This window comes from Amyelois transitella, chromosome 2, assembly GCF_032362555.1.
Source record: "Amyelois transitella isolate CPQ chromosome 2, ilAmyTran1.1, whole genome shotgun sequence".
Classification (NCBI taxonomy): Eukaryota; Metazoa; Arthropoda; class Insecta; order Lepidoptera; family Pyralidae; genus Amyelois; species Amyelois transitella.
In genome coordinates, this window is record NC_083505.1 from 11,088,858 (window position 1) to 11,100,747 (window position 11,890).

The window sequence follows — 11,890 nt, forward strand, 5'->3', positions numbered from 1 at the left end:
TTTATTTAATAAATACAGTTTTCATTTATAATGTGACTTCATTTCAATTTTTTTTTCAGTGCCGTTGGTTCCCAGCACTTAAGAATAAAACCACTGCATATCTTTCCCATTGATGTTGTAAAAGGCGACTAAAGTTAGGCTAGTAAAGGTGGGTTTCTTCTTGTAGGGAATGGACTAGCAACATGTCATTACTTAATTGAATTACAAATTCAATCCTAATTTTGAGTTTATACCTATCATTAATATTTGCGCGCCTGCATGCAGGTTGATTTATATGTAAAAACTATGTGAATCATGCAAATTAATTATTCTATTCTATACATTTTCGCCATTAAACCATTTCTACAGTTGTACATGGCGTTACAGTCTTTTCAAGATTGTCGACTCTATTACCTGCATAACTGTTTGCATACCATTTTTCACTTAGTTGCCAGCTAAAAAAACAGTTACAAGTTAAATACTTATTACCTGAGTGCATTGCACTCAGTGCATATAATTACTACGATACATTTTTTACATTAAATTATACATACCTACATATAATTATTTTTGCTTAATCCACACTAATAATATATCTTCGGGAAGCTACTTATTTCTGGATTTTCTCGGGGAAGCGACGGCGCAAGAGCTAGTAATTGATAAATTGCATGATTATGCGCCCTGTGTCATGACTATAGAGAAATGATAACTCTATTGATATTAAACTTCCGACGCTATCTTTGGACATCCCGTTGATACTCAACGAGCGCAATAATAACCTTAGATAATTTAGGTAGATATCGCTGGGTAGGTATATAACAAAAATTAATAAAACCAAATAACTAGTATAATAACTAAGCAAAATTAATAAAAACAAACAAAATACGAATTAAAATCTTTATAGAACTTTCTAAGAAAGAAGTATGCAGAGATCGTTGCGAGTGGAAAGATGGAGTCTCCGCGAAAAAGGCGTGATTTTATGTACTTTATTTTTGGGTATTTTTATTTTTTCAGAACAGAATTTTAAGAAACCTCTACGCGAATAAATCTTTAGGCAACAGATATTTTATTATGCCGAAGTACCTACCTACCTATATATTTTAACTTAGGGCTCATCTTCAATGGAAATCTCTTTTTTAAGTTAGTACTTTATATTATTTTAATTTATAAATGTATAGTTTTTTATCTATAAACAAATGGGAGATGAGAGCATTTAAGTCAAACAATTTTTTTAAAATAAAAGTAGTCAGCTTCTTAGTGTTATATCAAAGTATTGATACATTTAATTAAATTGCGCAATAATAAATAACGCAATCATTTCCTTCGAAAGCACTTGAATCGTGAAAAAGGCAAATAAGAATTTGCAAAAAAAAATTAATTGACAGGTGTCACAATTAATTGAGAAACACGTGAACACACAATATGTTGACGAAGATATTTTAAAGCATCGAAACTGACCTAATTTAATAAATCAAATGTATCTTTATGAAATTTGATACAAGCACGACATGATATCACGAGTCTTTAGTGCTAAAGAAACTCAGATGTCAGCAAATCTGGAATTTATGCCTAGAAATTTTACTAAGTCTGTATTTGCTTAGTATATCAATATGTTTACTGCATACATTGAGATGATATCTGAGCATATTATGCAGATTACATAATAGTAAAGTTAAGCTATCATATAGCATCTCCGTAGAAATTGCATTGTGAAAACTATGAAATAAACTATTATAAACATTAAGTATTCCAGATTAGTTTGGAACTATCTCAAGATAAGTTTCTAATACATTTTTGTTTGACCTTTAATACTTTCATTGAATTAAAACAAAAGTTTTAATAATTAAGTAAAAGTGTATTTTATTCGTACAAAAAATATAGAACTTTAAACCTACTTTACGAGTACCACAATGACCTTAAAACATACATTTGTACATGATAACTACTAATTTACGACCATATATCGATAAACATTTTTAATAGCACTAATTGTACGTAATTATTAAAAAAAAGTTTATCACAGCAAGCTTTGGAATATCATTATGAAAATATCAATGCCTACTTTTAATTAATACAACATTATAACAACTAAGTAACTGCCCCGAACTATTATTATTCTATCTATAACTATACTATTCAAAACATTTTTGAGAAGAAATTTTTTATCGGAGATTTAATTATGAGTCGGGTTACATGGAATATCTACCTACCCTGAATTTTCACTCATAGCGATAGTCAAGACAATGGTCATATATCATATAATGCCATAAAATAATCGTTAAAAATGCTGAACTTTAACGTATAATATTGTACCTTAAACGTATGGCAAGCTTAGGTACTTTTTTGTCTCTTAACAATTGTTCAACTATAAAAAGCCACAAATGAACGGCCTATTGACTCAATAGGCTATTTTACACCATGTAAAAAAAAATATAAAAATGCACGTATCTTATAGATTTTGTAAAAAATAAAAGAAAAACATCGATCATTATTCATAAAAGTGCGATATGGATTTTATAATTCAATTTAAAAAATCCTCTTTTTTAATCTGTTCTTCAAAAGTCGATAACGCTATCCGCCATGTTGGGTACTGACGTGACGTCATACTTTTAGTAAACAAATATCGAATCGAAAACATATTGATGATGTCAGGCTCTGTTTATTTTGAAATTTTAAAATTTCTATCACGTTTTTGGGTTTTTACTCTTTAATAATTTAATAGAATCATGGAAGACGGTTTTGTGAAAGCAGACAATATAAATCTACCGAGGATTAATACGTTGATGGTTTCTCATTTTAATATCACTTGGCAGTGGAATCCACAATTTTTCTGGTGTTTTTATACTTGTATTCTTGCATTCAGGAACAAGACACCAACAATATGTATTGTAATTCATTATTACAAAAATCTTTTTACTTTAGTCTTACGTAGAGCCGTATTGTTTACTAAAAGTATGACGTCACGAGTCAAAACAGCATGGCGGATGGCGTTTTCGCGCGAAAATACAAAATCATAAATAATAAATCGTTTTTAGAGCACTTTTCGGCTTCAAAAAATTTTAATAAAAATTCTATAGGTATAACACAGTCTCAGGATTGATTTAAAACAGTTTTCAAAAAAGAGTGTAATAGCCTATTAAGTACTGTGACTACCATTTTTGGGTTAATGATACAGTCAATAACCAAGGACACATTACATTGTGAAATAAGTAATTACTATAATTTCATATTTGTAAATTTATTTTTCTGAAATTAGATGTGACCTTAAGTAAAAAAGATATGTATTAAGAATAGCATCAAAAATGGAAACACGCTGATGAAAGTCTGGTACAACTATGTTCTGTTCCATAAAACTTTTACTTTAAGACCACTAAGTACTGTTAAAAAGTTATAACGCTATACACTTAAGTTCTTACCAAATTTAAGAACTGATAAGTTACTGTGTAAATTGATAATAAAAAAATTACTAGAAACTTTTTATTTTTTCCAACAAAATGCCTCTAGAAATAATCCTTATTAACTAGTTTCGTAATAAGAAAAAGGTTAAAGAATACTTTTTATACAAAGGTTATTTGATATACAAAAATAAATAAAAGATTACTTATTATTAAACTAGAACTTAACACTTACAATAGTAGCTTTATCGGGATGCTACATACTCGTAGATACATATATCTACAAATGCATTATGTTAATTGTTTTCTAGGAATTACTAAGATCGCAATAATGTTTATCATCAGTTTCTATTATTCTCGTTATTGATAAACAGGAAACAGTTTTCCTGTGAAATCCTAATAAACAAAGAACCGTGTATATTTTTTACTTATTTCCTTTTATGCTCTATGATTACACAAATAAATAAAAATTAACGCAATATTTTTAATATCTAAGTATTCAATTAACACCAAATTACACGTTAATTAATTAAATGAGATTCATTATGGAGGCTTTTAGTTCGTTATTATTCTCAAACGATTTAAGGTTATTACAATCACTATTATGAATGTCTACTCTTATCAGATCTAGAAAACATTATTTATAGCTATAACAAAGTCTTATTGTTCTGTCCATCTAGCTTCTGACATAATGGTGAAATATTTCATTATGTCACAGATAAAAAACGAGGTTCACACGTCTGGATGAAAATGCATTTTATAAAGAAATTGTAATAGGCTATCACACATCCTACCAAATTAAAATGCTTCATTGTCTCATAAAATTACGTATTTTTCACATAAAATGCAATCAGTACATAAACGTCATCACCTCAGCCGTATGAACCACACTGCTGAACAAACTAGATATAGACTTTTCGATTCCATCAGAGAACATTTTTTTTTATAAAAGCATTTTATGTTCGCTACATAACCGCAAAATATTTTGTATAAACGTAAATTCATACTTTTTTATTCTGTGTGTAGGTACACTTAACCTAAATCGAAGCCGACAATATTATCCAAATCATAATTGAATATCCTGTAGTCTTGTAAGTACAGTTTGTACAGCTTCCTTATCAGGGGTAGGTCAAGCTGGGAGAAATAGCTGTAAAGTTTGTCGGAGGTTCCCGAAGTGTGATACATATCCGGGAATCTCACGTGGGTCGCGTTGATCGTGTGCAGGGCAAGAAGAGTGTCGTCTGTCAACGTCTCGTATTTACCTGAAAATTATTGATTGTTTGAGAAACACAGTTGCAAAGTAAAAAAAAATTGTAAATTAGCTGGACGATAAATCTCTAAAAAATTAACCGGTCTTGTGAGAGACTACGGGAAGCTCCCCTTTTCTCTATCATAGGTACACCATTTTTCTAAGCAAATTATATCATCCAATCAAAACGGGTTGGTCAAGGTTCAAAGTATGGCGTGTTTTGGCGATTAATATCACTTGAGCAGAACATTAAATTCCCCCATTTTAATTCTACTTAATGTACCTACTGAGCATAAGGAGTTGCTTGATATAGGTGCAATAATGCCTTCGCTCATATTAAATAGGATTTCTATAAATAAAGTCTTTGTCCGTGCCGTCTCGGACACAAAATAGGAATCAGTGTCTCTTTGTTCCGTCGTATGTGTGCAAATATTGAATTTTCAACGAAACTTGACGTCAATGTTAATTTTTTGTTGACGTAGAAGCGGGCATTTATCTAAGAAAGATAGTTTTAGAGAAGTGACGGATAAACATTTTTTTATATTGCCTATCAATGTATACGCGTCATTCCTTATTGATTGTGAACTTTGTAACTAATTTGTTACATGTTATCAATAACCACATATAATGATACAGTAGGAAAAATTATTAAGCTTCAATACAAATACATAATGTACAAACAACACATAACAACATTCATAATGTCACAAATTTTGCCAATCAGTTTATTTAGTTACACAATACCTTTTGCCGCGGTATGAAAATAATTTCGCATTCAATATACCTAACATTTTTCGCCTACGTTTCTATGGTACCTGATCGATCGTAGTAAGGCAACTCGAAAATAATGCAGTATTTAATATTTAAATAAAATGGCAAGCTTGTTTCCCAGGCAAAAAAAAATACTTTTACTCCCAAAAATTTTTTGAAGTCTAACACTACTTTTTGGTCATTGTTTAAAATAACTGAAACACGAGAATTTTTTTATTAACATAAAACTAAGCGAAACTTCAATATGACAATGTTTGCGTTCAGTCAATGGCAGAGAAACCTGACCCACTTGTCACTTTTTTTTTTAATGAACTGGGGTTGAATTTTTACTATTGAGAAATTTAACTATAAGTATAATGTTTATCAGACTGATGAAACACCTTAACATATAAACAGAGGTATTAAAAAATAAATGTAAGAGGCGTTCAAAGGAATAAATACTTCAAGTGCATTGTGCACTAGGAGGTACATTGGGACCAACGTCTCGAGTACGTAGACTGAATTACATTGTCTCCAGTTAAAACATTGTCTGCAGTTGGCAATTGGTTTTATTGATCATTAAAATGAGGCTATTAGGTTCAAGGCGGGCTTTAAAGTAGTGCCAAATGGACAAATTGCATTGCATATTCATACATCAAATTTGTAGCATAGCTGAATATTTATATAACTAAATATATATTTAACGTGGCCACTTGACTTATTGTCTGACATAATCATCACAAAGTCCAACCCGCTGCGTCCAGGATTGGCAATTTGGCATAAAAGTTCCTTATAGGTATTATGAGGTCGAGGGGTGAACTAAAGGAGGATAGGATGTCTAGAAAATTCCGCGAGAAACGAAAATTAGCAGAATTTTTAAATTAATAATTTTAGTTTCAAATATCTTAATTCTTGCCAAAAAAAGGTTATCAAAAATCAAATGCAAAATTTACTTAAGCTAGTTAATTATGAGACTAATCTCGATTTGATAGAAACTTATCTTGACACGCGTATGTATTTTGCTATCAAAGTTACTTATATGTATAAAACTTAGTTCAATGGTCAAGGCGAACGGACAATGTAAAAACAATAAGTACTTATTATTCTCATTACCATTTTTAGTATCTTGGTGCAAAAATAAAATGCACGTGTCATTACTAATTCAAAATCAAATCATTGTGGTTCCAGGCACCAATAGAAAAAAGAATAGGACCACTCCATCTCTTTCCCATGGATGTCATATAAAGCAACTAAGGGATAGGCTTATAAACTTGAGATTCTTTTCCTTTAGGGGATGGGCTAGCAAACTGTCACTATCTGAATTTCAATTCTATCAGTAAGCCGAACAGCAGCAATGTGGCCTATCAGTCTTATCAAGACTGTTAGCTCTGTCTACCCCACAAGGGATATAGAAGTGACCATTTGTATGTATGTATGTACCTCAGTATAGGATCATCAATGTTAGAGAGAGAGAGAGTTAAGAGATGAAGAATTTGCGCTCAAAAAATTTAAAAAGAAATACTTTTTACACCATAACGGAATTTCCACCATATAAATAGTAATTCAAAGATTCAAGAAAATGTGATACATACCTACTTTCTTAGGTAAATTAACTCATGACTGCAGCATAGTGCTCATTTACACACACGCAATTAGAAAGTAGTGAATGAAATAAGACCGTACGATTATAATTAATTTTAATTACAGTCAGCAGATGTACCTATCGCACGTGTTTGTAAAGTAAAAACACACAACTTTATACTTATTGAGTGTATCTAGAAGCCCGTCAAGCGGGAGGTTCGTTTATGTGGGAATTTACAGAAAAATAAAGCTTATTACTACTGCTGAATATTTTCATCTGTCGGTGCCAAATATACTCAAAATCGCTCCAGTAGGTAGTCTTTGACCTAGTCCTAGATGTTACAAGCAAAAAAAACAATAACAAAAATACAAATCTTTTCTCTTTAATAATAGTGTCACTATTTGAATCTCAATTGTATCATTAAGCCAAACAGCTGACATTGCCTATCAGTCTTTTCAAGAGTGTTGGCTCTGTCTTTCCCGCAAGGGATAAAGACGTGATTATATGTAGGTAGGTATGTACAGATAACTAACGGTGCCCGCGACTTTGTCCGCGTGGAATTATTATTTTGGGCATCATTGAAGCCCTCAAGGATGAATAATTTTCCCCGTTTTTTTCACATTTTTCATTATTTCTTCGCTTCTTATAGTTGCAGCGTGATGTTATATAGCCTAAAGCCTTCCTCGATAAATGGTCTATTCAAATCAAAAATTTTTCAATTCGAACCAGTAGTTCCTGAGATTAGCGCGTTCAAACAAACAAACAAACAAACTCTTTAGCTTTTATAATATTAGTATAGATAGTGTAGGTGTAGACTAGGTACAAAATGAGCCTTGACAAAATAGTGTGCGAATGTTTTAGAGTTACGAGGTATAGAAATGAAAGTAGAAAATAAGTGTCGACACCACGTTAATAAAACCGAGTTATAGCTAACTAGAAGCTGCCCGCGAATTCGTCCGCGTGGAAACCCTATCATAACTTAACAATCAATCCCGCGGGAACTCCGGGATAAAAAGTAGCCTATATGTTATTCTGGGTCTTCTGCTACCTACATTTCATCGCAATCGGTTCAGAAGTTTTGGCGTGAAAGAGTAACACACATCCGCATTTACAATATTAGTAGGATAAATATAGGTGGCATTGGCCCGCGAATATGAAATAACTACAGTTGTGATTGTTACGAAACTCATGAATAAACATTCATCTAGCTCAATGTACTACATTCATTCATTCATTAATCACGTCTTTATCCCTTGCAGGGTAGACAGAGCCAGCAGTCTTGAAAGACTGACAGGCCACGTTCAGCTGTTAGGCTTAATGATAGAATTATGAGATTCAAAAAGATAGGATGCTAGCCCATCGCCTATTAAAAGAATGCCAAGTTTTAAGCCTTAGTCGCATGGTACATATTATACTAACACACATACTAAACATCCTATAAGCTATTTGAAAAATGTTTCTATGCTGATCTGGTAGTAAAAGACAGTGCTCGCACTAAATGTAAAAGTTAATTAAGGGAAAACTTATAAACTTGGGGTGCTTATTAAAGACGATAGTGCTCATCTAAATCTCAATTCCATCAAAGGGCCAAAAATTCAACATTTAGATATTTTTTTTTCAATAATATTCTTGAGTAGTGTAGTAGTAGTCTTGACAGTATAATCATATAAGTATATATATAGTGTACTATTAGTCTTTTTCTTTTTTCTCTTATTCTTTTTTAGTAAGTAGTAGTCTCTGCCTACCCCTCCGGGAAAGAGGCGTGATGTTATGTATGTATGTATATTCTTGAGTTGTTAGATCAGGCTCTGAAGCCACACACTGCGGCAGATGCAAATTTATAATCACACAATTTACTCACCATGATTCCAACTAATATTATAAACGCGAAAGTAAGTTTATTTATTTGTTTGTTTATTAACTATTCAAGGGTTACTACTTAACTATTCAAACTTATTGAAATATAATTAGGAGTCTGGAGAAGGACATGGGTTACCTTTCATGCCGGTAAAAATTAAAGTTCCATAAAGTAAAAAGCTAGTCAAATCTATTAAGAATTAATTTTAAAAAAAGAATAAAATTTAGAATTCATGCCGGTAAAAATAAAAGTTCCGTAAATTAAAAAGGTAGTCAAATCTATAAAGAATTAATTTAAAAAAAGAATTAAATAACGAAAAAAAAAGAAAACTTACCAACTAAAGTGTACTTCACAAGGCACGGGTGACACAGATCTGTGATTGGCTGCCAGTGCTCGTTGCTCGCGACGTCCGCCATCTCTTCCAACTTGCTGGTGAGGAAGAGGGCGAATTCTTTGAACGTCACGTCATTGCCCAATTCCAACGACTCGTTCGTGGGATTCTCGCGGTACGCTTTTATGATACGTCGGCCGACACGCTCCTGAAAGAAAAGCCTTTTTTAACGCTAGCTGCGTTCCGGGTCTACGTAAAAAGTACTTATTCCGGTATACATTCTACCCGATTACCAAATCTCCTCAAAATTCGTCCAGCAGATATGACGTAAAGGAGGAAAAAGCACACATCCACATATCTTTACAGACTTTCGCATTTATTATTAGAAGGGAAGAAAGAGTAGGACTAGACTTTTGATTAGCTTTGCTTAGTCGGTTAGCTTTACCCCAGACAGAGGTTGCAAGGCTCAAAGGCTACATCAGTTGAACTACAGTCACTTCTTTTGTAGTTACAATATGGAACAGCAGGCAGGTTTAGATCAGTTATAAAAATGAGTATAATAGTAATAACAATTTTTGTCTTATTATATTTGAAGTAGATATTTAATGTGCCATAATTGAAAAGTATTTAATATTATTTATAACTAGCTGTGACCGCGACTTTTCTTTTTCACGCGGACGAAGTCGCAGGCACAGCTAGTCTTTTATAAACTGCATGGAAGTAGAATTAGGTAGCAGTGGCACAACAACATATTTTACCCTCACTAATAAAGCTTATTTCGTTAAAACTTAAGTGTAATAAGTAAGTTATTAATCACAAATGGTAGTGAACTCCGAATCTTCCACTGCCCTTGCTTATGTTATCTTATCACAGTTATATACAAATGAAGCTGATCAATATGAACTTCAATGAGTGTATTGTTGGTAAGTTGATAATATTCAATGGCTGTTGACATGTCTTTTATGATGGAGATGAGACAAAATAAATTAATATTTACAGGACAAATCACAAGATAAGAGCTAGTACCAAAGTAAGTTAGACACTTGTGTTATGAAATACCTCAACAATACTACATTTTATTAAACTTAAATAGATAAACATGTAAGACCAATCAGATAATGTTCTTTCTTAATAGGGGATCTACCAGGGACCTTTTAATTCATAGGCCAGACAACCAACAAATGAATTGAGCCCCACATGAAATGTTATTATTTTAAAATCCTAGACCTTCTAAATATTAAAGCTTTTTGCAATGGTTTTCTATCATTGTTTCTTCCTGTAGTACACTGTTAATTATTCTATGTTCATTTTGATGACCCAGGTGAACATAATAAATTATATACTTCTCTTACAGGATTACTGATGCAAATTTTTAAACATTAAGCCACAAGTAAAATTATGATTCTTTCCCATGACGTTTCAACTGAAGTTTGTGTCTATTTGAGCTACTTTAAATTTTTGTGAGACAGATTCTCTTAAAATTATTGTGATTTATGTGTTAATCATGTTAAAGTTGACATCTCGTCCAAGTTTCTTATAGACACCTAAAGGTGTCCATGGCGTTTAAAGGATTAAAAAATTCTCTTACTTGAAAATATTTTGCCGTCAATGTTTCTCCCTCCAACTTATTCCTGTAGGCTGACAGCAACCTTTCAAATGGATTCCGAACTATAATCATCTTATGGTAGTTCTCCAGTAAGAAGTTCCGTTCCTCTGGAGAAACCATACTTAGATTCTTGAACATCCCTTGGGAGTGGGGGAGGCTGGGCGGGATAGACAATATATCTGTGTCATTCCATTTCCCCCCTAATATCATTAAAACTCTCTTCCAGTTCGTACATGCCACCTGAAAAAAAAAGAAATTTCAGTTAAGCATAAATAGGTAATTAAATGTATCTAATAAATATGAATATGTATAGGTGGTTAAACTGCCATTTTATAAGAAAGAAGGTACATATTTAATTTTTTTATAAATTACTGTACTAGCAGCCAATTAATTGTTTATTAAATTGAAGTAACTAAATTTATTAAGTTATAATTTGCACACAAGTTATGTTTACCTACTTACAGACTGCAAATTTCTGATTCAAAACCTAAATTGGTTTATATTGTCATTAGATATTTTAATCAATAGAGATAATAATTGTTCTTTACTAACAAAAAAATACATTAGCGAAATATTGTTACACACGTCAGTAAGTATCGCGGTATACAAGTCTACCTTGAACTTCTCACCTTAGGCACGTAACAATACAGCAACTTATGAGTGTCATCAATCAAAATATGCTCCAAGCTGCTAGGAGGCAGCTCGTCTAAGCTCAATTTTGGTGGAAATCTTGAACAAACATCCTGTATTAACTCCTGCCGAGCCAAATTCAAAGACTGCGTTAACTCCAAAGAATGTTCACTAATTGTATTGTCTAATTCACTAAAATCACCGCTAACACATAGCAACACACTTAACAACACTATATCCGTGCTAAAAGAGCGCATCTTCATTTATAAAACATAAAGTAAAATTGAACTTTCTTTTAAAAATAGCGAACTGGGGCACACGGCTGCCGCATTTATTCACTTTGAAATGACGTGCAAACAATACATATTTAATTAAGTAATTTACTTTCATTTATTACTAGTTCTCGTACAGAAATTTTATTTCAAAACTTTATTAAAAATTTACTTCGCAAATAACATCACGAAAGCATACCACTCATTACCACTTTGACATATTAACTGATTAGATTAC

The 11,890-nt window shown here is 32.1% G+C and overlaps 1 protein-coding gene across 1 annotated transcript; it reads right to left on the reverse strand.

Moving 5' to 3' along the window:
* Positions 1-1,875: 1,875 nt before the first annotated feature.
* On the reverse strand, positions 1,876-11,852 carry LOC106143640 (carbohydrate sulfotransferase 11). Its single transcript, XM_013345770.2, has 4 exons — positions 11,380-11,852; positions 10,733-10,990; positions 9,148-9,352; positions 1,876-4,636 (listed from the first exon to the last, which is right to left on the reverse strand). The coding sequence occupies exons 1-4, from the start codon at positions 11,641-11,643 to the stop codon at positions 4,407-4,409; spliced, it is 957 nt and encodes a 318-aa protein (XP_013201224.2). The 5' UTR covers positions 11,644-11,852; the 3' UTR covers positions 1,876-4,406.
* Positions 11,853-11,890: the final 38 nt, after the last annotated feature.

Coding starts and splice junctions, on each gene's coding strand:
- LOC106143640 (XM_013345770.2), bottom strand. CDS start 11,643: ATGAAGATGCGCTCTTTTAGCACGGATATAGTGTTGTTAAGTGTGTTG. Junction 9,353..10,732: donor TGACGGCAAAATATTTTCAA/GTAAGAGAATTT, acceptor CTTTTCTTTCAG/GAGCGTGTCGGCCGACGTAT. Junction 4,637..9,147: donor TGTGAAGTACACTTTAGTTG/GTAAGTTTTCTT, acceptor AATAATTTTCAG/GTAAATACGAGACGTTGACA.